Below are 22,390 nucleotides of genomic sequence, written 5' to 3' on the forward strand. Positions count from 1 at the left end.
AAAAGTAGGAAATAGGGTCAAGTAACAAATTCATGATTGATTGAATTTGGTACATTCTTGATAAAACTGGCCGAAATAAATGTAAAATTGCCTCATCTTAGGCCAAGTTTTATTAGGAATTGTACAGTTCTGCATTTTCAACCAACAGACTTCTAAAAGCAAATGAAAATGTGAGAAATATTTGATTCAACTAGACATACAGTCATAAAAGTCTTGCTATCTCAAACTATTTTTTGTTTTAAAGCAATATTGTCAACTCCATATTCCGATATTTAGGTAATTATAACATACCTATGGGATGTTTATGTAAATATATCTCTAATTTGCTATGAAAATGTATATATACTTAAGCTATATATACATATCATATATCATTATTTACATGTGTATTTCTACATAGTTTATCATATATAATTATACATGTATATATAATATGTAACATATAACCATATGTATTATATGGTCATACTTAGTATATTATGTATACAGATTCACTTTTTCAAAGTATATTTATTTTAAGTAATCTCTACACCCAGTGTGGGACTCAAACTCATTATCCCAAGATCAAAGGTCACATGGTTTTCCAACTGAGCCAGTCAGGTGTCCAAAGATTCACTTTTTTAATTGGAATGAAATATCCTATTTCCTAATCATAACCTACAATAACTCATTTCACGTGTTTATTTCAGAAACTCTTGATTCCAGTAATTCATCAGTTTATTTAATAAATATGTTCATGCTTACTATGTAAAATTGTTGAGTAGATTAATGTTTCTAGTTTGTATGTATAGAAATTCAGAACTTGTCTGTTGCAGAGTACCTAAAAGTCATCACTGAACCATGTGGTAACCTTGAGACTTTCTCACATGTCATTTCTCCATTGCACTGTGACAGATATTTTTTTCCCCAAACACCTATCATATTCCCCAGATGGCTTAGACATCATCCCTGGCAGATTATGAATAATGTTTTAGGTTGAACAGATGTAAGCAATTTGTGACTTTTCCCCTTTCTGAACCAGCTTTGTTTTGATGAATCAACTGGAAATTGAAACTTATGTAGAACTTCTGTTTGAAAAAGAGCAATGTTTTCCCACAGTGGAATATGCAGTTAGCTCTTAAGTATGGACAAGAGACAGGGAACAGGGAAACTGGCCAAAATGTGTGACGATAAAAACTGGAAGATCATCACATAGCCTTGCCGTACACTTCCCATTTCTTTCATCACATACAGAAAATAGTTTCAGGTCATTCCAGATCAACCCATTTTCCACCAACTTTTGAAATGACAGCATAAGTATCAGGTTGCCTGTGATTCTCTCTGGTCAGAAAACTCTTCTGAGAACTAGTTGGAGAAATGTAGAAGTGCTGATTAAATGTTAAGAGAGAGGAAATAAAGTACTCTTCTGGCAAGGATTTGTTTACTCTGCCAAATTATATTTTACATAAATTATACATATTACAATTATATTTTGACCTCCGTATAGTCTTCTTAAAATGAAACTTACTGGCAATTCAGTTTTAGGGAAAACAATCTACAAGATATAAATTAGTTAAATAACGCTTTTTGTTTAAATAAAAAAGATGATAAATATCTACTTGAGACAGGTCCACATTTAGAGCTAGAGGATGCACCTCTATTTATATACGGATATTCCATTTGCAAACAATATGAATTATTTTCCTTACCTTAACCAGCTGCCAGACCTAAAAGACCACCTAATCTCTAGTGTTCAGTCACTATGCTGCACAGTCAGAGCCTATCTCTGACTGGGTAACTCTTGCTGTGGGAAAAACAGTCACAGTATTTTTGGTTTTCTTTAAATTAAAGTCTATGAGACCAAACTAATTGGCATTGGTTTGGATGAGCTAACTCTGAATTCTTAAATGCTTAAGAATTTGAACACTTAACAAATATATATATTTTGGAAACTCCATATGCTTCAGACAGAATATGATAACCAAAATGTGAACTATTAAAGACAGCCATCAGTGTACTACTTATTTCTGTGCTTATTACTGCATTTCAACATTATTGACTTGGAAAGTTTAATGTTAATATAGAATATATTTAGGTAGAATTCATAGACCATTCTCAAAGCTTTTTCAGACCTTTCCCCTTTTTGAAAACCGGAAATCTTATGCCCTTTAATTATATTTGGAATTTCAAAATCAGTAGTATGACTTAAACCCAATCAAAACAATTATAATATTTATTATGCTGCTTCTGCTTCCACACCACTCCAGAAATCCACCTGTTTCCCCTTCTTTAGTGAATAATCTCTGGTTTTAATAAGCTGGTTAAGGATCTTCTCTGGTCTCTCATGTAGGCAGCCATTTCAAGGAACTCTATATGTATATTTTCTTAATTAAGGAACTCTACAGGATGGCCTACGTTGGCTCCTTTTTTTTTCTCTTAGATTCTATAATTTAATGTACTTTGGATTTATAGCTCAGTCCCTAAGTTCCTGAGTTTGCTTTTATACACAATTGATAAGCCAAAGACGAAAAGGCTTATTTTCATGCCAGTACAAAATGAAGGACCCTCTAGACAGCTCTTAGAGAATGCCCATGAATTTTAATGATTTGCAGCTTTTTGGTGGTGCATTTCATTTAGCCTCTTATTTGAAAGTATGAACATTGAGATAGCAGCTGAGATATTTGAGAGGTGTTTTATTAGCTAGCAAGACCATTAGAGATCCAGTGTGAACTTCTGTAATATTTTAAACTTAATCACTTTTATTCCAAAATTTAAATGTAATTTACTTTCCAGTAGTGTATACTCCTTTTCTGAACCTGTACATTCTACAGATTTCATGCCTTGTTTTCTATATTCTATCATGTTTTGTGCATCAAGGAAACTTATAAATGAAATTTTAGTCAGCATCCAAAACAATATTACGTGAATGTACTAACACAACGAGAAACAGATGGTCAAGAATACTGTACACATGCTTTGTAAACCAACTCCCGCAGATTGCCTGTCTTCAATATTTTTTTTTCCCCCAGTAGAATCAATCATCAGATAAGTGATTTTGGATTCTTTATTATGGAAATATTCCTCTTGAACAACAACAAAAACAAAAAGCCATTTCAATTACATTTCCATTTTAAAGAAAGTTATTGTTCACCCTCTTGATAAGTTTATTGTTATGAAGTCTGAGCTAATTATCTCTATCAACTTACATTCTCATTCAAAGAGTCAGGAAAAAAGTTTTGTGACTCTCATTCCTGAATTTCTATTATATTGGTATAACTAAAAGAAAACAAATCATGTAAAATAAATGGTTGTCTTAGGCAATGCCTCTAAACCTATGTGAATTTCATGACTGCTATATTCAGTTGAACTGCATAGTTCACATTCTAAGTGGAAACCTTATGATCATTTATCCCTGCTTTTTAAAATTTATCAAGTTAAAAAATAACTATTGTGGGTTTTTTTGTTTGTTTGTTTGCTTTGTTTTGTTTTGCTAGATGACTTGGCCCTATTTGCAGAATGCAGGCAATAATCCATCAGATTCTTTATTTTTTTTTTTTTAAGATTTTATTTATTTATTTATTTATTTATTTATTTGACAGGCAGAGATCACAAGTAGGCAGAGAGGCAGGCAGAGAGAGAGAGAGGGAAGCAGGCTCCCCGCTGAGCAGAGAGCTTGATGTGGGGCTAGATCCCAGGACCCTGAAATCATGACCTGAGCCGAAGGCAGTGGCTTAACCCACTGAGCCACCCAGGCGCCCCATCAAATTCTTTAAAGAAAAACAAGAGCTAAGCTAAATTCAAATGCACTAGTTAAGTGAATGTTCTTTTTTTAAAAAATTTAAATTCTATTAATTAACATACAATGTATTACTGGTTTCAGAGGTTGAAGTCAGTGATTCATCAGTCTTATATAATATGATACCCAGTGCTCATTACAACACATACCCTCCCCAACATCCATTACGCAGTTATCCCATCCCCCACTACCCTCCCCTCCAGCAGTCCTCAGTTTGTTTCCTAAGATCAGGAGTCTCTTACGGTTTATCATCTCTGGTTTCATCTTGTTTCATTTTTACCTTTTTCCCCCTATCATCCTCTGCCTTGTTTCTTAAATTCCACATATCAGTGAGATCATAATGTTTGTCTTTCTCTGATTGGCTTATTTGGCTTAGCATAGTACCCTCTAGTTCCATTAAGGCCGTTGCAAATTGAGTGAATGATCTATAGGCGTGTACATAGATAATGTGACTGACCTTCCTAATATGATTCCATCAGCATGATATATTAAACTGATCTTGTGTATAAAATTTATAATCTTATTATGTTCTTTGTATGAACTGTTATTTTTATCAGATCATTCAATTCCTCCAGTAATCCAGAAGGTAAGATGTTTTGCCTCAAATTTATCAGGAAACTGAAACACAGATAAACAGATATCAGGGGTGGGGGAATTCTCACTAAACTGAAACTTGGCAGAATTCTTGCTAAGAACTAGACTCAACAAGCATGGATGTAGAAGGCCAAAGTAGACGCCTAGTTGAGAAAAGAGCTCAGAGGAATCGAACTAAATTTAGTTGAGGAGAGAATCTTCTACATGGGAGTATGATTGCTACATGTTTAGTAACTTCATGTTTAACCTTTCGAAGAACTTGCTGACTCTTTTCCAAAAGGTCTATTCCACTTTACTCTTGTGCACAGGTACCAGCAATGTCTGAGTGTCCAATTCCATAATATCCTCAGTAACACTTACTACTTGTCTTTTTTATTATAACCATTCCAGGTGGTGTGAAAAAGTATCGCATTGTGGTTTTTGACTGACTTTTCCCGGATAGCCAATTATACTGACCATCTTTTCATATGCATATTGGCAATTCATTTGTCTTCTTTGGAAAAATATCTATGCCTTTGCTCATTTTTAAAATTGATTTTTTATATTTTTATCATCGTGTTGTAGTTTTGTATGTATTTTGATGCAAGTCGCTTACCACATATACAGTTTACAGATACTCACTTCCATTCTGCTTTTTCACTCTTTAATGGCATCTTTTGAAACACAAAATTTTTAATTTTGTTTAAGTCCTTTTTAATTTTTCTTTTGTTGTTATCTAGTAAAAACGTCTCTAAAGTCATGGTACTTTACTCCTGTATTTCCTTCTAAGAGATTTAGAGTTTTAACTCTTGAGTTAAGGTCCATGATCCATTTTGAGTTCTTTTTTCCATATGGTATGATACAGGGGTGCAACTTCATTCTTTCAATACTGCATTTTAATTGAATATTGTGACAAACATCATAATAGGGGCACAGCTCAGTCAAGGTACAGTTTGTTACATGATGGTCTGATTTTGTAGTACTGTTTTCATTTTTATACTTCTCTATCACAAAGAATAGCCTATTACCTAGTGTAGTTGCCTTTACAGATGTATTTCACTGTTTTATTTCCTCAGAAGAATAAGAACATTGTTTTTTGGTTTTTGGTTTTTAATTCTGCTAATGGGCTTCCATTTGACAGTCATTTTATAAATGTGATTTAAAATTAAATCAGTCTACCTAAAAATACATTGAAAGGATTGGTATTAAGTGATGCTGAAAGAGAGGAAAAGAAGGAAAATTACCATTGATTGCATCAAATTGGGGTTTCATCAACTATACATTGACATCTGTAGGGAAAAGACCCAAGTGTTCATTGACATTTGACATAATGAAAATATTATGTACTACCTCATAGTCCTTCAAAGTTTCAGGGATAAAAATATAATTTCCCATAATTAATCTTGGGAGCAGAATTATAGCAGTAGTATTTCTAGTGACAAGTTGCTTTGGAATAAAATTCAAATCCCAAAACCTACATCAGTGGCATTGCCCTGGCAATATTCCTTCAGGAGGGCTTTTCCCTTGGCTGGAAGCCCCTTTATCAACTTATATGCTCACAGAAAGCAATTTATTGAGTGATAAATTTATACCAAGGACAAAGAAATTGTCTAAATGGGCATTCCCTTCAGTATTGCACACTTTATGGCAGGAATGAATATAAAAAATAATGATCTAAATTTGACTGACTTCCCCAAATGCTATTCTTCTGATACTTTCTGGGAAGACTATAAAGAACTACTTTGAACTTGCATTTAGCTACCTTGATTCTGTTCCTTCACTGAGCTTTGAGAAGTCTGATCTTTGGCCTATGTTTAGTTTGTATACTTTGCTAGCAAGCATTTTACATTATTGAATGGATTATAGATCACATCTGTTGGTCCTTACTCCTCTTGAAATAGATTTTAGCACAATTCCTATTTGGAAGGTTAATGTAACCTGACTTATTGATGGAAACTGGGCATACTCATTTGTAAATTGTCCACATCAAGCTAAAATAAGGTCATCAGACCATTAGAAGAGTTGTTTACATTTTATCATAGTAAAGGGACTTTTATCAGGAAGTTATCTTTATGTTATCTGGGAATGTGGAAATATAATCTCTAAGTACCTTCTTGGAATAATGTTTATGAAAAGAAAACATTTGCATGGATAAAATACTGCAATCATTTTCATCTTTCAATATCTAACCCATTTTGGTAAGCTTCAGGATTACCTTCCCCCACTTGCTTTCAATTATTTATTTCTTTTCTTGTAGGACTCCACATCTTCTGATAAATGGTTTGTTTCCTTTTAATCTTAGTAGGAAAAATGCAAAGTTTCCATGATTTTTGACCTTCAGAAAGCAATCTGATCTCATAGTGGGAATCATACACAATGCATATTAGCATGAACCTTATTTAATTCTATCATCGTGTTTCAAAAGACCATCCCCCTTCTGTTTCCAGTATTTCACCTTTCAGACATCATGACTTCCTCATTCTGGCAGTTCAGGTCATAAATTTTGGTTGTCTTTCAGAGTTCAATTGGGTTAAAAAAGAAGGTCATTAAAACCTGTGGCTTTACATCTACTTACTTTTTTTTTTTTTTCCACAGCCCCCATGCTCCAGTTCAAGTTTTTAAGTATAATCTTTGAGCAGTCCCCAAAGATACAATTTTTAATATATTCTTTTTAAGATTTTATTTTTAAGTGATCCCTATGCCCAATGGTAGGGCTCAAACTCACAGGCCTGAGATTAAGAGTTGCATGCTTTGCCAACTGAGCCAGCCAGGCACCCGATCTTCAATAGATGCAATATAGAATTCATCTATAATAATTTTTTCAATTCCCTTTCACCAAAATCTAACCAACATGTAATACATTTTTGGAGTGATCCATTTAAATTCCATTTGGATTTATTTCAGGGCAAATAAAGTCCTTCAAAGGATCCCCTCTGTTTTTAATTTTTCTCTCATCTGAGCAAGATCCCATTTTCTTCTACTTTATTCTCTTCCACTGGTTTTATCTTCGAAATCATGGTGGATAGTTTTATAATTTTTGAATAGTCAAAAATCAATTTATTATGAATTTTAAGAAGAGAAAATTTTCTGACCTCTAGATACAAGTATTATAGGAAATCGGATATGATGTTAAAATGTTGGCAGGGATGATTTTATCCAACAGCTCTATAACATTACTGAAAGGGATATGCTGCGTGTGATGTCAGATCATACGTTATAAAAATGGGGGTAGTTAATTACTACAAGCAAAACATAAGACTCCAGCTGCAAATGGAGGAACTCTCATGTTTCTCAGTCTGAATTCAGATTACTTGTGACCTTTTAAAAAGGAGAGTTTTAGATGTAGTAGGAGCCATACTAAAAATCTCATTTTATCATTGAGTCAACTAAAGCTGAATAAGTTTAAGTGGTTTGCCCAAGATCGTATTTTTAGTTTAAAGCAAAGCAAAGTCAAAACTCCAGCTTTTCCAGTGCTTATCCTATTAAATACTGTCACTCAGAGAATGCCAAACCATGAGTATATTCCCTTTTATTAACACTAAAAATCTCTAAAACTGCAGCAGGAGTAAATTAAATATGCACTCATTAACTATCTGCTGTGTATCCAACACTGTGCTTAAATATCTTATTTGAGAGATAAAAATAAAAGACTCATTCATCTCTTTCTGTTTTCATTGTAAGATAATGTTAAACTTCTCTATTATAAGAGGCAAATTATACCCCATCTTCTCTTTTTACAAATGAGGTATATATAAATAATTATCTGGAAATTTTTCTAAGGCAAGTTTCTTTAATGTTGAATTTTCTTGTGCAAACCTTATGGGGCTACAGGTCAGGAAGAAAATTTTCTGTGTGTTCTATAGCTGGTGGTATACTGGAGAGAGCTGTTGGGGGCTGCCAAGAGTGGGTGGTACCATCTCGTCCCTCTTCACTGTTCACTGATGCCAGGTCCATAGCTTGAACTCAGGCCTGATGGGAGTATTCACATTACAGAAGTTTGCAAAGGCTACAAATCAGCAATTCCTTCTATCCTAGTAGTTAATGTCTGTTGTTAAACAGTTACTAACACACCAGTGGACAGCATATTGGCTGAGCCAACTCAGACAAAGCATTTACCTCTTGAACTTTTCACTAGATCTACTGTGAAATAGAAATTATGATATATACTACAGCCTCTATACGGGGTTTTATGAGGAGCATGTAAAAATACCTTAAAACTGTGAATATGAATAACCAGAGTTATATTTTCACTAATAAAACGCAAGACACTTGGCAAAACCAACTTAGTATAGGTAGATCTTGAGTTTTATAATACGGTCAATGCTTAACCAGGCTATGTATCTGGCTAGACAAAAGAAGGCTGAAATTCAGAGATAAGGTCAGAGTCTGATTCCTGTAGTAGACATAACACAAGCAGAATATAGAGATTTGGGGGCCTAACTTAGTATTCCTATTCCCTTCTCCATGCCATGAGAACTCTATGACTCTGATGAATCAGGTTTTGAAGGTCAGTATAACCATATAGAGCTCTACATGCAAAGGATACCTAGAAAAAATACTGACAAATTGACCCCTTGAGGTCACAAATTCCTGCTTTCATTTTAATAATGCTGCCAAATACTTTAAGAAACTGATTCATATCTGCATGGAAATCCCCACCCTTTGATACAGTGGCTCTACCTTTGACATTTGCAATGTGGTTAAGTAAGTTATATATTGAAACTACAAAATCATCTGACTTGCAGTACTTTTGAGAGTGTTCACGGGGAAAGTGGGTCAGCTCTTATTTACTTTTGAAAGAAACAAAAAGCCAGAAAAGCTCCATGTGTAAAACACACAGACTGTCGATCATCAAAACACCATACAGAACTTTTTTTTTTTCCCCATATGAACCCTATGTTGAAAATGTACCAAGGAAATTACTATTCCAAGCTGAATTCTCTTGAGAAGTTAAACAATCCTGTTCCTTTTCAGTTAAAATTGAAGTCATCATAGCCAGCTAGGTGTGGGCTTAAAATCTGGTTCTGTCGCCTGCAATCTCCATGACCTTAAACTGGCTCTTTAACCTGCCCAAGACTCAGTGTCCTCATCTGTGAACGAGCATCCATCCATTCACGGGTTTGTGATGAGGGTTAAATGAAATAAACAGCATAGTTAGAGCTCTTGACACGGTCTCTAGTCCTTTATAAACACTCAATAAATTAGTATTACCGTTGCTACCTTGTATGATATTGCGTAAGTGTTGATTCCTGGATTCACTCCTGGCTTGCCAAAAAGCATGAAATATGCCTCTCTCACCCCCTTGTTTCCTCATATGAAAGGGAGATCTAAGATCCATCGCTTTTTCCTTTAATGGGATACTGTCAGAGTTAATTCATGGTGGACTGTTATTCTCTGTGAGTATAGTGCTGGAAGTTTTTGTTTGTTTGTTTGTTTGTTTTTAAATCATCACCAGACCTACTGTTACAGAAAGACAAATCTACTTCATAATCTTAGTAAGAGGTATCATAATCTTAATAAGAGGTAGTAAAACAGTTCTATTTATTTTTAATTTTTTCCCCATATAATCATGTTTAATTGTTGTCTTTGGATATTTTCATTTATCTATTTTTTTTTCATTTAAATTCAGTTAGCCAACATACATAGTACAGCATTAATTACTAAAAGAGTTTTTTTTAAAAAATTAAGTTTTCTGCACTTTAAAAAGTCAATTCATGAGAGGGAGCATAGCTCAGACTGGGGATACAATGAAAGGATTGTGTGAACAGTTGAAAATGAAACAGTGGAGATATTCCATTTCAATATGCCCAGGGATGACTGCCTTAAGTTTTATATTATACAGCCTATGCCATGTCCTTTTTCTAAGAACAAGCCAACATACTAACAAATATGAAAACTTGTGTATAATATTCAGGTATTATTTAAAAAGTTGTTTTGCAGCATGGAGTATAGAATTGGGAGATTAACCCATCTTCAGCAAATATGAATTATAGAAAGCTAATTCTTTTATAGTAACTCAAACTTCTATAGATCTCAAATTTCTATAGCTATTTCAGACCCAGAAGCCATCTTATTTATCCTTAACAAAATCTTCCTGCAGGACAAGCACAAAGCTCAGTTGTGGAGAGGTAATAGGAGAGAAGAAATAGTATGCACAAGTACCCCATGCTCTGTACTTCATATCACATTCCAGAGAAAGGAATTGCTGGGTTCATAAATAGAAACTTTGCATATAATATAATACTAAAACTGGCACAGTGGGATTCCACATTCTTGAATATTTTATATTATATTTTATATTCTTCTAGAAGTTTTCATGTTTGATTTTTAGAGGAAAAAAATACTACTTCTAAATTTGTAGACTCCTTTGTTTAAATATAAATGCAAATTAATGTTCCTTGTTTGCCAAAATGTTGAGTGTGAACTGTCATAAGTATATCAAATGCTGAATGCTGTTGAAAGTAAGTTTTTTTTCTTTTATTTTGAAAATGTTGGTTGCTTGAAATAATATGTTTTGGCTTCTCAGGTGATTATTACCTAATTTTATATATTTTTTAAAGATTTTATTTATTTATTCGACAGACAGAGATCAGAAGTAGGCAGAGAGAGAGAGGGAAGCAGCCTCCCTACCAAGCAGAGGCTCGATCCCAGGACCCCCTGAGCTGAAGGCAGAGGCTTTAACCCACTGAACCACCCAGGTGCCCCATTACCTAATTTTATTATGAGACAAAATCTAATCTAGTATGGGGTTTAATATCAAAACTACTATATTAAGTACTTTCTTTGCTTTCAGTATATTAAAACTTGAAAAAAGTTGTCGAGAACAGAATGAGGAGAAGGTAGGAGAGAATAATCAAGAGCATTTCACCCAGTTTCTAGCAGTGTGCAGTTTCATGGAGAAAAATGATTTGAAACAGCCATAGCATCTTACGAATAGAGGAAACCCCAAGGCCATATAATCAGGTGTTTTTGTTTCTCAACTAAGGAAACATGCCCATTGAGGTTAAATGACATGATCACAATTCTCCAGGCAATATGTAGTTATACAAAGCACCCAGAGAGAAATGGGATGTGTGAGTGGGACTGAGGAATGGGTTATGGGATATGCTAAAATTCAGTTAATATTACTTACCGGGTGTTGAGCTTGTACAATGACCTTCACACTTACCATCTCTTTTGCATTATCATAACAACCTTAGAGGTTAAATATTAGTAACTGAGGTCCAAGGAAGTGAAGTAGCTTTCCCAAAGACTCAAGTATTACTATCATGGATTCACACTCACATCTTGTGACACGGATTTGGTAGGCAAACATGGAAAAATATTGAGTTAGTTTGAAGTAAGAAATGGGATGGATATGTTGGAGGAAAGGGAGGTAAGACGCCTTGCTTGGCAAGAACAGAGCTTCCGTGCTGGGAAGTAGTGAGGCCAAGTTAGAAATGTCGGGGTGCCTGGGTGGCTCAGTGGGTTAAAGCCTCTGCCTTCGGCTCAGGTCATGATCCCAGGGTCCTGGGATTGAGCCTCACATAGGGCTCTCTGCTCAGCAGGGAGTCTGCTTCCTCCTCTCTCTCTCTCTGTCTGCCTCTCTGCCTACTTGTGATCTCTGTCAAATGGATTAAAAAAAAAAAATCTTAAAAAAAAAAAGAAATGTTCAATTTACACTTAAAATCCAGTGTGAGTTTGTTTCGCCCAACAAGACAGAGTATTCCAACACTGTAGCAGAAAGGAGGGGAGGAAGGGAATTAATAGTATCTGAAATAAAACTTAGCCTCGCTGGTGAAAAACATTCTGTGTATGAATGATCATAATATATATTAAGATCCAAAACAGCCAGGGAAACAAGAGGATGCAGCACATTATAACAGTAATTATCACTGTGTAGTTGGATTATAAGGAATGTTTTTCTTCCTCGTTCATTTCTTTTTTCTTCAAATTTTCTACAGGGAGCCCACATTGATTTTATGATGAAAAAAAATCAATCTATAAAAAGAAATACATACATGGAAACTAGATTATTTGCTGAATTGAAAACATTGCCAATTTTAAACTACAACGGAAATGAATTTGAGATAAAATTTAGAAAAGCTTATACTGAATTAGAATATAAATAGTTCATTATTTTATATATGCATTACTTTCAGTTCTTTTTTTTCCCTAATTAGGGTTAAAAACTTAAGTTAGCATTCTATTTTTGATTAACTCTTCACAAGAAATTTGTGGTTTTTAAATGTCAGCTTGTACATAACTAGATACTTCCAGATACGGATTTTAAAATTGTTCCCTGGATTTTGGCTTGTAAAGTTGGCAGATATTCTCTGACTGTGCTAATAGAATTTAAAAAGAATATCCATTTTTGTCCTTTTCACATATGGAATGTGTTCCCGGGCAACTACTGAATATCAGTAATTTATGTTAGCCTATACAATTTCAAGCCCAACATTAGATTTATAATGAGCACATAGGAAATTCTTACTGACTATAATTGGATCAGTTCTTGTTTCTTTTTAACTTCACAGAATGTTATTAGCTGTGGCCTTAGTTCTTAACCTGCTTTCAAGTTTTGTTTCAACTTATCTGTTACATGTTGATACCATTTATTAAGAGCTGTTTGATAAATGGCATTTATTGTGTGCTTTTTCTCCGAAAATGTCCTGGAAATGGGTAGTTTATTATTTCTTTGAGATTATTGAAATTATTACAAGTCAAGCATCAGAGAGTGTTAGGAGTTCTAAAGCAACGTTTTTTCGCACCAGTCTTTGAACTGCATAGATTAAAATAACACGTCTCTAAAGCCTCTGTACCCATTATTTTCAAATAGGAGGCTTTGCGATTTGAGTTTAGTTTTCAAAACACCATATTTATTAATATCAATTAATTAATGTTGTGGGTATAGCTTCCCTAATCCCAAAGCCACAAATTTATTTCCTCTATAAAATCTTCTCTGAAATTGCATCACATACTTGAGAATTGTCCCAAGAATCACATTTTTCTCTTGCTTTCTTCTGGATGTGCTGACGTCTCCATTCAGCTCATGGCCTGCTCTGCTTTTAGATGTCAGGTACTTGAGGGTAAGAAGATTTTCTGCTTGTGGTGTCACTTCTGGTGTCCCAGATCAAAAAATGTTGCCTTTCTTCTGGGGCGCCTGGGTGGCTCAGTGGGTTAAGCCGCTGCCTTCAGCTCAGGTCATGATCTCAGGGTCCTGGGATCGAGTCCCGCATCGGGCTCTCTGCTCAGCGGGGAGCCTGCTTCCCCCTTCTCTCTCTCCCTGCCTCTCCATCTACTTGTGATTTCTCTCTGTCAAATAAATAAATAAAATCTTTAAAAAAATAAAAAAATAAAAAAAATAAAAAAAAATGTTGAGTGACTATATATCTCTGACACTATTTTAAAACATTTAAAACATTTAGGCCAATAATTTTGCCTTTGGCATTTTTTTTTAATATTATAACTGCTGCTTTGCATTACATATAAAAGTTCCTTCGGTATTTTGTTTATGATTATTCATGGTTGATTGGCTATCCAGAAAATCTCTCCAGAAAATGGAAAGCGTGTATTTATAATGTATTCTTCAAGTCACATATAATGTGACCTTGGAGTCCCCTACAAATAATATGCAGTATATTATTGCCTGATGATTTTTTTCCCCCTCACTTTAGAAATAAGATAATTTAGCATGACCTTTGTATTGCTGGACTATTCCCAATCATTGACATTCCCCAATAGAAATAATCATTTTTTTGAGTTTGAACTTACCTCAGCCTCTTTAAAAATTTATAAATATGGGGGCGCCTGGGTGGCTCAGTGGTTAAGCCGCTGCCTTCGGCTCAGGTCATGATCTCGGGGTCCTGGGATCGAGCCCCGCATCAGGCTCTCTGCTCAGCAGGGAGCCTGCTTCCTCCTCTCTCTCTGCCTGCCTCTCTGCCTGCTTGTGATCTCTGTCTGTCAAATAAATAAATAAAATCTTTAAAAAAAATTTTATAAATATGTGCATTTTAAAAAAAAAAACTAACCAACTTTATCAACTGACATTTATAATCACATACAGATCACATTCACAAAATTTTCCAATGATCATCCTTTTGTGTTAGAGCATCTGCTTTCTCAAAGCTGAGAGGGCTCTCGGCGGCTATATCACAGTCTCTTCAAAACCTTCAAACTGTAGTGTAAGCTCCTGGCACAGAACCAGTATCCGTGGTTTCTTCACGATGCTAACAATGTAAGTGCGATGGTTTTTGTTCATTAGCTAACTTTGTGCTGTGGAAAAATTCTTAAATAATAATCTGTGAAAACTCCTTATAAATCTCCTGTACTGAAAATAGGCTTCCTTAAAACACTTTTGGTAACAAAAGATCTACCGTGCCTTTCATATTGCTCAAAACATTCAGCACGTGGCCTTCACCCAGCTAGAAAATTAAAAAATGTGAAAGGTCAGGGGCACCTGGGTGGTTCAGTGGGTTGAGCCTCTGCCTTCAGCTCAGGTCATGACCCCAGGGTCCTGGGATCGAGCCCCACATCAGGCTTTCTGCTCAGCAGGGACCCTGCTTCCCCCACTTCTCCCTGCCTGCCTCTCTGCCTACTTGTGATCTCTCTCTCTGTCAAATAAATAAACAAAATCTTAAAAAAAAAAAAAAAGGTGAAAGGTCAATGCCAGTTCAAAAGAGGGGGTGGGAAAGAGGAGTGATATTTCATAAGTGTATTTTCCCGATTTAGATGTAGGAATGTTTCAGAGTCCAGTATTTGTTGGTCAACTTTCAGTAGACCTGGTGTGTTTGGTGTCCCGGAAAGCTTCATAAATTATTTTTAAAAAAAGACAAAGAATATTATATAAAATCTAAGGCAAATATGTAAATACAGCAATGATTAGAATCTAGTAGAATCTTCCACCTTACGTTTGAATGGCAGGCAGGGTATATATATATATATCCCCAGGTAAGAGACAAGAGTTAAAACAAAAATTTAAAAAAAATACATATTAGCTTTATTCTATTTGTAATTGGGCAACTTTAAAAGTTAAAGAAAATCTACACCCTTCCTCTTTTAGCTGTTTCCACATAAGGTAATGAGTATGCCATGAAGTATTGGAAACCCCCTTCCTCACCCGGGGTGATGATTAACTTGTGAATTTGCATGCTTTTCAGGTGAACAAAGTTTGGCAACAATGATGGATCTGAACATTTTGGAGTATTTTATTGCCTTTGAAAATGAATAGTATAAAATATTTATTAAATTTCTTTTACCTATGTAACAAAATGTTAAACTAAGTGGTGAATTGTTTGTTTATATGTTATTTGTTTTATGCTGTTTTTCTGTGGGTTAAGGCAATATTTTTAATTTTGTAAAATGGAATTTGGACAATTGAAATTAAACAAGTCAGTATAAGGCAAGTGAAGTATTTGTTTGGATTTTTAATTGAAATATCAGAGATTTTGAAAAACTAATGGGCAAAGTTTCAAATTCTCTTTTTCTAGGAGAATTACCTAATCTCTTCCCAATTACTATGTCCTTCACAGTGATATTTAACACTTTCTGAGAAGATTCTGTTCTGTATATTATTACAAATGTTTGCTCTGAATTCATTTTGAATATGATATTCCACAGTAATATTTACACACTTTCTCACTTTACACAACCTCAAAAATAAGCAAGGAGATAAAGAATAAGGAAAAATAAAATGCATATATTAAATTTTCTAAGTGCTTGAGAAATATGTTATTGCTGTAGCAGTCTTTCGAATGTTACTCATAATGATACTTTTCAAATTTAACTTTACTTCCATATCACATCATATATACTTTGCCATAGGGTATGTTGTATGTTTCTCTAAATTCTTTTCTGTGTGTGTTTTTTTCTTTTCCAGTTACTGGCTGACAAACAAAGTTCCCATCAAAAGACCCAGCACAGGTCTCCTCATGTATACACTTGCCACAAGATTCTGTGATGAAATTCACCTGTATGGATTCTGGCCATTCCCTAAGGATTTGAATGGAAAAGCCGTCAAATATCATTACTACGATGACTTAAAATATAGGTACTTTTCCAACGCCAGTCCTCACAGAATGCCATTAGAATTCAAAACATTGAATGTGCTGCATAATAGAGGAGCTCTGAAACTAACAACAGGAAAGTGTATAAAGCAATAAAGCACATTTGAAAACATACAAACTGAATACGCACTTCTTTTCTGAAGATGCTTCCTAAGATTTGAAAATGGGATCCAAAACCAGACTGAGTTTCAGCATCCACCAAGAATCTAGATACAAGGTGATAGAGGACATTTATGAGGAATCTGCTACCAGCTGATGAAATACCTGCAAAGTGCTCTAAAAAACACATATTTTGACTTCAAGGGTCCTAGTAAGTGCCACTTCCACTAAGAACACAGTTTGAATGTATAATCAGTAGTGTTTACAAGATCCAACAATGCACTTGTCATTAGTTAATGAGGCAAATGTGTTCATCACTGTTGGGCTGCCATGGCAACGCCAAGCACATTAAAAGAGTCGCCCAGGAATACAGCTCAGCCCTGGGGATTAAACCATCCTTGTCAGCAGAAATCGAGATGGAAATAGTTTGAGCAGTGAAATCCGTAAGATGAAACAACTCAAGTAAATGCCTTCAGTCAGGACTCTGAGTCTGATCATGAACTTTATGTTTTTGTTTTTGTTGTTTTTGTTTTTGTCTTCTGGAGTCTCTTTTGGTTTGGGTATAGGGTGTTTAGAAATCTTTTCTGAGATAAATATTAATGAGATAAATAACCTTCAAGGAATCATTTTTAAAGTTCTTATATTTTTAAAGAGCAATCACATGACGACTTTGTAAAAGAGTTTTATTTTGCACAACTCTAGACCTCCAGATTTTTTTCCAGGGGTGTAGAAGGTACCAGCTAAACTGTACCACTCAGTCATCTTGAGCCATTCTAAAGGAAAGATGTTCTGTGTCATCTGAGATGGTAAAATTAGCAGAAAGAAAACAAGCACTTTTGGTACCAAAGATTGTGCTGATGTTTCTACACAACAAACCATTCTCCTTTCATGAAAATATTATATTAATATATTATTATGCTACTAATATGGAAGTTGTCTTTAGAGATATTAAAGCTTTCAAACTCAAACTTTATTTGAAGGAATATTTCCATAGCTTTTACATTTCGTAATAATTTTGTGGAAGCATTTTGCCCTTTAGATAAGTATTAGACTGATGGGGCTGATATGAGACTTCCAGTTCTTTGATATTCCCTTTATTCTTCAAATGGAAAGATTGGCATTCTCTTTACGTCACTGTTAAATTTTCTTAGTGCAGAAACAACATGATTAGTAGAATGTTGTCTTCATAACAGATGATTAATTTTAAGAGGTTTAATAATGAATCTGTGTGTCAGTATTTGCACTTCAAGTGAATTAAATTGGCCAATATTTTCCTGTGGTTAAATTTATTCACATTATCACATTAATGTGTTTTCAAAGAAGCACATGAGATTATTAAGAAAGTGATTCAAAAAGTTTTAACATGTGATAGAATTGACCAATAGGCCAGTTTTCTGTTAACTTATACTATACTGGTAGGTAATCCTAATGGCAAACTGTTTAGAAAGCAGGGGTACTATGTTCCCACTTCTACTCTTAGCCTGAAACACTTACGTGACTTACTGTTTCTTATGGAAAGCAGTCTGAGGAAAGAAGAAATAGCATGGGGAATATGTATGTTTTGTTTCTAGTCCGAAAAAAGAAAAAAGAAATAGCATGGAGATTTTCCATATATATATATATATTTATAGATATATAAATATATATATACACATACATGTTCTCATAGAAAAGGATGTTCACAGTAGGACAGTTCTTAATATATTAATAATATGTGGTATAATTTTTAAAAATAGGAGAACCTTGGGTTTCAGAATACTATTTTTTAGAATTCATGTGTCTCTAAGAAAACAAAATAGAATGCATAAAGGAGATGCAGAGCTAAAAATGGACAGAACATGATGCACTTTTGTCATTAACCTCTTATCTATTGGAAATCTTAAAAGAACTAGGCACAAATTCAGAATGTAAAGATGAAAAGTCTGATCCACGTAACAAATCCAAAGTAGATGATTTATAGAACCTTAATTTTTACTACTTGTGGGTAAGCTTTTTGAGTAGGCTTTAATTTGAATTCAATAAAAAATTTGAAGTTACAAGTAAATTCTGATAGTCAAATCCACCTCAGAACTCATTCAAAGTATGTCTTCAAAAGCAGCAGCAAGGAACCTTGCCATTTTTACTGCATTATCAACAAATGTGTTTAAACAATTTTAAGGCCACAGCAAAAGCATCCCAGCCACTCACTGTTTAGTGCATTAATGTTTATCTCATAGATGCATTGAGTAGTGCCTTTTTAGCTTCGCATTGCTTTGTTGCCCTATACTTCGTGTTCTCTAAATTAATTGCCCAGTTCTAAAAATTTTCAGCATATAAAAAAGGGCTTCAGTATCGACTGAGACTACTTTTGTTCATCTCAGGGAACTTTCAATACTCAAGAATGAATTCAATTAAAGGCATTTAGTGCTCAAAGAAAACAAACTGTACAAGACCATTCCATTCCCTATTGTATAGCTTTCCATCTGCCCCACCACCTTCACAAGCTACTGTGGCCTTCTTACAAGGATGAGGCAAGGAGATCGCTGAAGGCTAAAAGCAGGAAGAAGAATTCCATTTAACCAATATGGGCCAAAAGGGATCATGATAATATCAAATAATAAATACATACTTGAAACATCTGAATTTTTTTCTTTTGAGACTACCGTATGTTCACAGCTTTAATTTTTTGTTTCTTTTTCACAATTTCCCCCTGTACCTGGCAATGCTCAGGCAGCTGATTGTGAAATATTCTTGTCCTTTAGAGAACGTGCTTGTTACTGTGCTGTTGACATGAATAGGCCATGGAAATATTTTCATCATTATTACCCAGCCTGTTCTATATTCAATATTAAGTTGCTGGAATTAAAAAAAAAAAGAATCAGTAACAGATTTTGGGGGCAAATCTAGTGATTCAGCCCACAGGACTGATGAAATTACTGTGGAAGTTTTTCTGTCTGAAGGAAGGTGCTGGGCATTCAGATGTCTTTATGTATTGTATATCATATGAAATGTATATCAACTGCTAATGGAAATTTCTACATATATGCTTACATAAGCAATTTACTTAAGTGATGCTGGGGGTAGTGTACATACCAACTAGTTACTAAGCTTCTACACAGGAAAAAGGTGAACAAAGTAATTTATTTCTAATTGAGCCAGTTAGTCATTACTGCACACAATGTGGTATTTGGTTCATAAGAGTTGTTTTCATGTGCTTATTGTTGGGAGTATCTATAATTGTGGAAGAGGTATAGGAAAAGTCATGTATAGTTAGTTGTTACCTCTACGAGTTTGGAAGTTTTCCCATTAGACCTTATCAGTATACCAATGTTTTAAAAAATTGAGTGAAAGAGGGTTATTGTTCCTATCTGATGACAGAAAATCCAAATAAAGCCCACCTAGACATAGATATTTTATTATATATGTGCTATAGTTATATCTATATAGTACAAATAGACATGTGTGATGCATATATACAATGTTATATATGTGTGTTTGTGTTACCCACAGAGTCTGTAATATACACACACTAGATTCGTGTCATGCTAACATCTTCAGAGGCTGTGCTGTTAAGCAGTCTGGAGATTAGACTACTTTAGAATAAAGAAGTTCTTTTGAGACTTCAGTTATTAACCTGCTTTAAGAGGGATCTACTTTATAACTGAATTCTATTGTTCATACTTAGAGTTTCAATAAGGGTCTAATATGGCCAAGTCTTAAAAAAAAAAAAAAATTTAAAAAAGTTTTCAAGCTGGCAATGTATTTAAATTGCAGTTTTCAGTGGCTCCCAGGCCCTGTGTCTCCCATTTAAGTAGCACCTTTTAATAAATGTTTCTTTGTGTAGGCAAAAGCACAAGTGTTTCAAATGTATATAGCAGGAAAAAAAAAGAGTTTACAGAGATAGCACTGCTGCACAGGATAATTGCTACTGAGTATTTCTTACATCATTTGTGGAATTGAAAGGTGAGATTTATTCTGTCAAGTTCATTCTGCTCAACACTGTTTCCTATTGTTTATGTATAGCAATTGGGTGTTATTGTTTTATCATTTGTAAAGTTGTAAAATAAATTAAATCTCCCTTTTTTTTTTCCTAATTTTCTCTCATCTCTTATATCCAAGCCCCCCAGTTCCACTTTGTACAATAAGATAAGAGGAGAGTTTTAAACAAAATGTAGCTAGTGCTTTTGTCTTCCCTGCCCCTCTGCTAGCCAGTGACAATCTGGCAAACCATTTATTTTTACAGCGTATGCACAGAAACATGAAAAATATCAAAAGCTCCATAAACATCAGGAAATCTTTAAGGTACCTGGGTGGCTCAGGGGTTAGGCCTCTGCCTTCAGCTCAGGTCATGATCTCAGGGTCCTGGGATCGAGCCCTGCATTGGGTGCTCTGCTCTCTGGGGAGCCTGCTTCCCTCTCTCTCTCTGCCTGCTCTCTGCCTACTTGTGATCTTTCTGGCAAATAAAATTTAAAAAAAAATCAGGAAATCTTTAACAATTTTTGTTAAATTCGGTACATTCTGTTTCTGGTTCAGGGAATGGAGTGTTAACACCAGTTACATTTGTATCCAATTTATCCTACTGTCGGCGGGTCAGTCTGGTTTCATGGAGAGGTCCGTGGCTCCTCACACACCGCACATTCTTATGGCTGCCCTTGACTTGTGATTTCAGCTGCTGTTACATCCACTTACTACTGTTTGCAGTTCACACTCCAGGAGGTGATTTCTGAAAACCTGCTTATTTCAGTCTTCTTCCATGACTTTATGTAACTGCCAAATCTACATTTTCACACTCTGCGCTGTTTTCTTCAGAAACTAATGTGTTTTCATGAGGTCACTTTTAGTGTTCTGCAATTTTTGAGTATTTGCTAGAGACCAAGAGTGAACCATTAACAATGTTTAATGACAATAGATCTTACTTGTATTTACATAATTACCTTTTATTTTCAAGGATCCATATACAATGGGTAATCCCTCTTGATTCTTGGGATAAAATCAGAACTCAGCATGAACCTGTGTAATGGATATAGCACTACCTCAGTTTTTCAGATGAGATTGAGAAGTTATGTGACTTGCTAAGGGTAACACAGTTCAGAAGTTAAAAGAACCATTATTGAATCCAGCCAGTGTGACTTCGGTGCCCACCTTCTCGTCACATTTTGATGCCGCGTCTTTTTAACTGATGAGAGGTTCCCTGCGAAACTAAGTTTGCAAACAGTATTATTTAATGAGCACAATGCTAAGTGAAACAAGTCAGAGAGACAAATACCATATGATTTCACACATACATGGAATTTAAGAAGCAAAACAGATGAACATATGAGAAATGGAATAATGGAAAGAGGGAAACAAACCTTAAGAAACTGAATGATAGAGGGGTGCCTGGGTGGCTCAGTGGGTTAAAGCCTCTGCCTTCAGCTTGGGTCATGGTCCCAAGGTCCTGGGATCGAGCCCTGCATCGGGCTCTCTGCTCCGCAGAGAGCCTGCTTCCTCCTCTCTCTCTGCCTGCCTCTCTGCCTACTTGTGATCTCTGTCTGTCAAATAAATAAATAAAATCTTAAAAAAAAAAAAAAAAAGAAAGAAAGAAACTGAATGATAGAGAACAAACTGAGGATTACCCCAGGGGAGTAGGTGGGGCATGGGCTAGATGGGTGGGGGGCTATTCAGGAGGGCACTTGTGTGGAGCACTGGGTATTGTATCTTACTGAAGAATCCCTGAATTCTAGTCCTAAAACCAATATTACACTATATGTTAACTAACTAGAATTCAATTAAAAACTTGAAAAAAATTTATTTAATGAGCAAAGTTCAAAAGTATAGGCAGGTATTTAGGAGGAGTATATCACTTGGGACTTCGGGACCATCTAATAAGCTATCCCTGTCTTCAAATAGAACAAACATCTCTAATGACAAGATCTGTGCT

The 22,390-nt window shown here is 35.0% G+C and overlaps 1 protein-coding gene across 1 annotated transcript in view; it reads left to right on the forward strand.

Moving 5' to 3' along the window:
• Nucleotides 1-20,564, forward strand: part of ST8SIA4 (ST8 alpha-N-acetyl-neuraminide alpha-2,8-sialyltransferase 4) — a 100,852-nt gene extending 80,288 nt beyond the window's left edge. Inside the window, 1 exon segment of the mRNA XM_044264933.1 lies at nucleotides 16,206-20,564. Within this exon segment, the coding sequence (XP_044120868.1) occupies nucleotides 16,206-16,488 (283 nt within the window). The 3' untranslated portion in view covers nucleotides 16,489-20,564.
• Nucleotides 20,565-22,390: the final 1,826 nt, after the last annotated feature.

The sequence above is a fragment of the Neovison vison genome, chromosome 1 (genome assembly GCF_020171115.1).
Source record: "Neovison vison isolate M4711 chromosome 1, ASM_NN_V1, whole genome shotgun sequence".
Lineage (NCBI taxonomy): Eukaryota > Metazoa > Chordata > Mammalia > Carnivora > Mustelidae > Neogale > Neogale vison.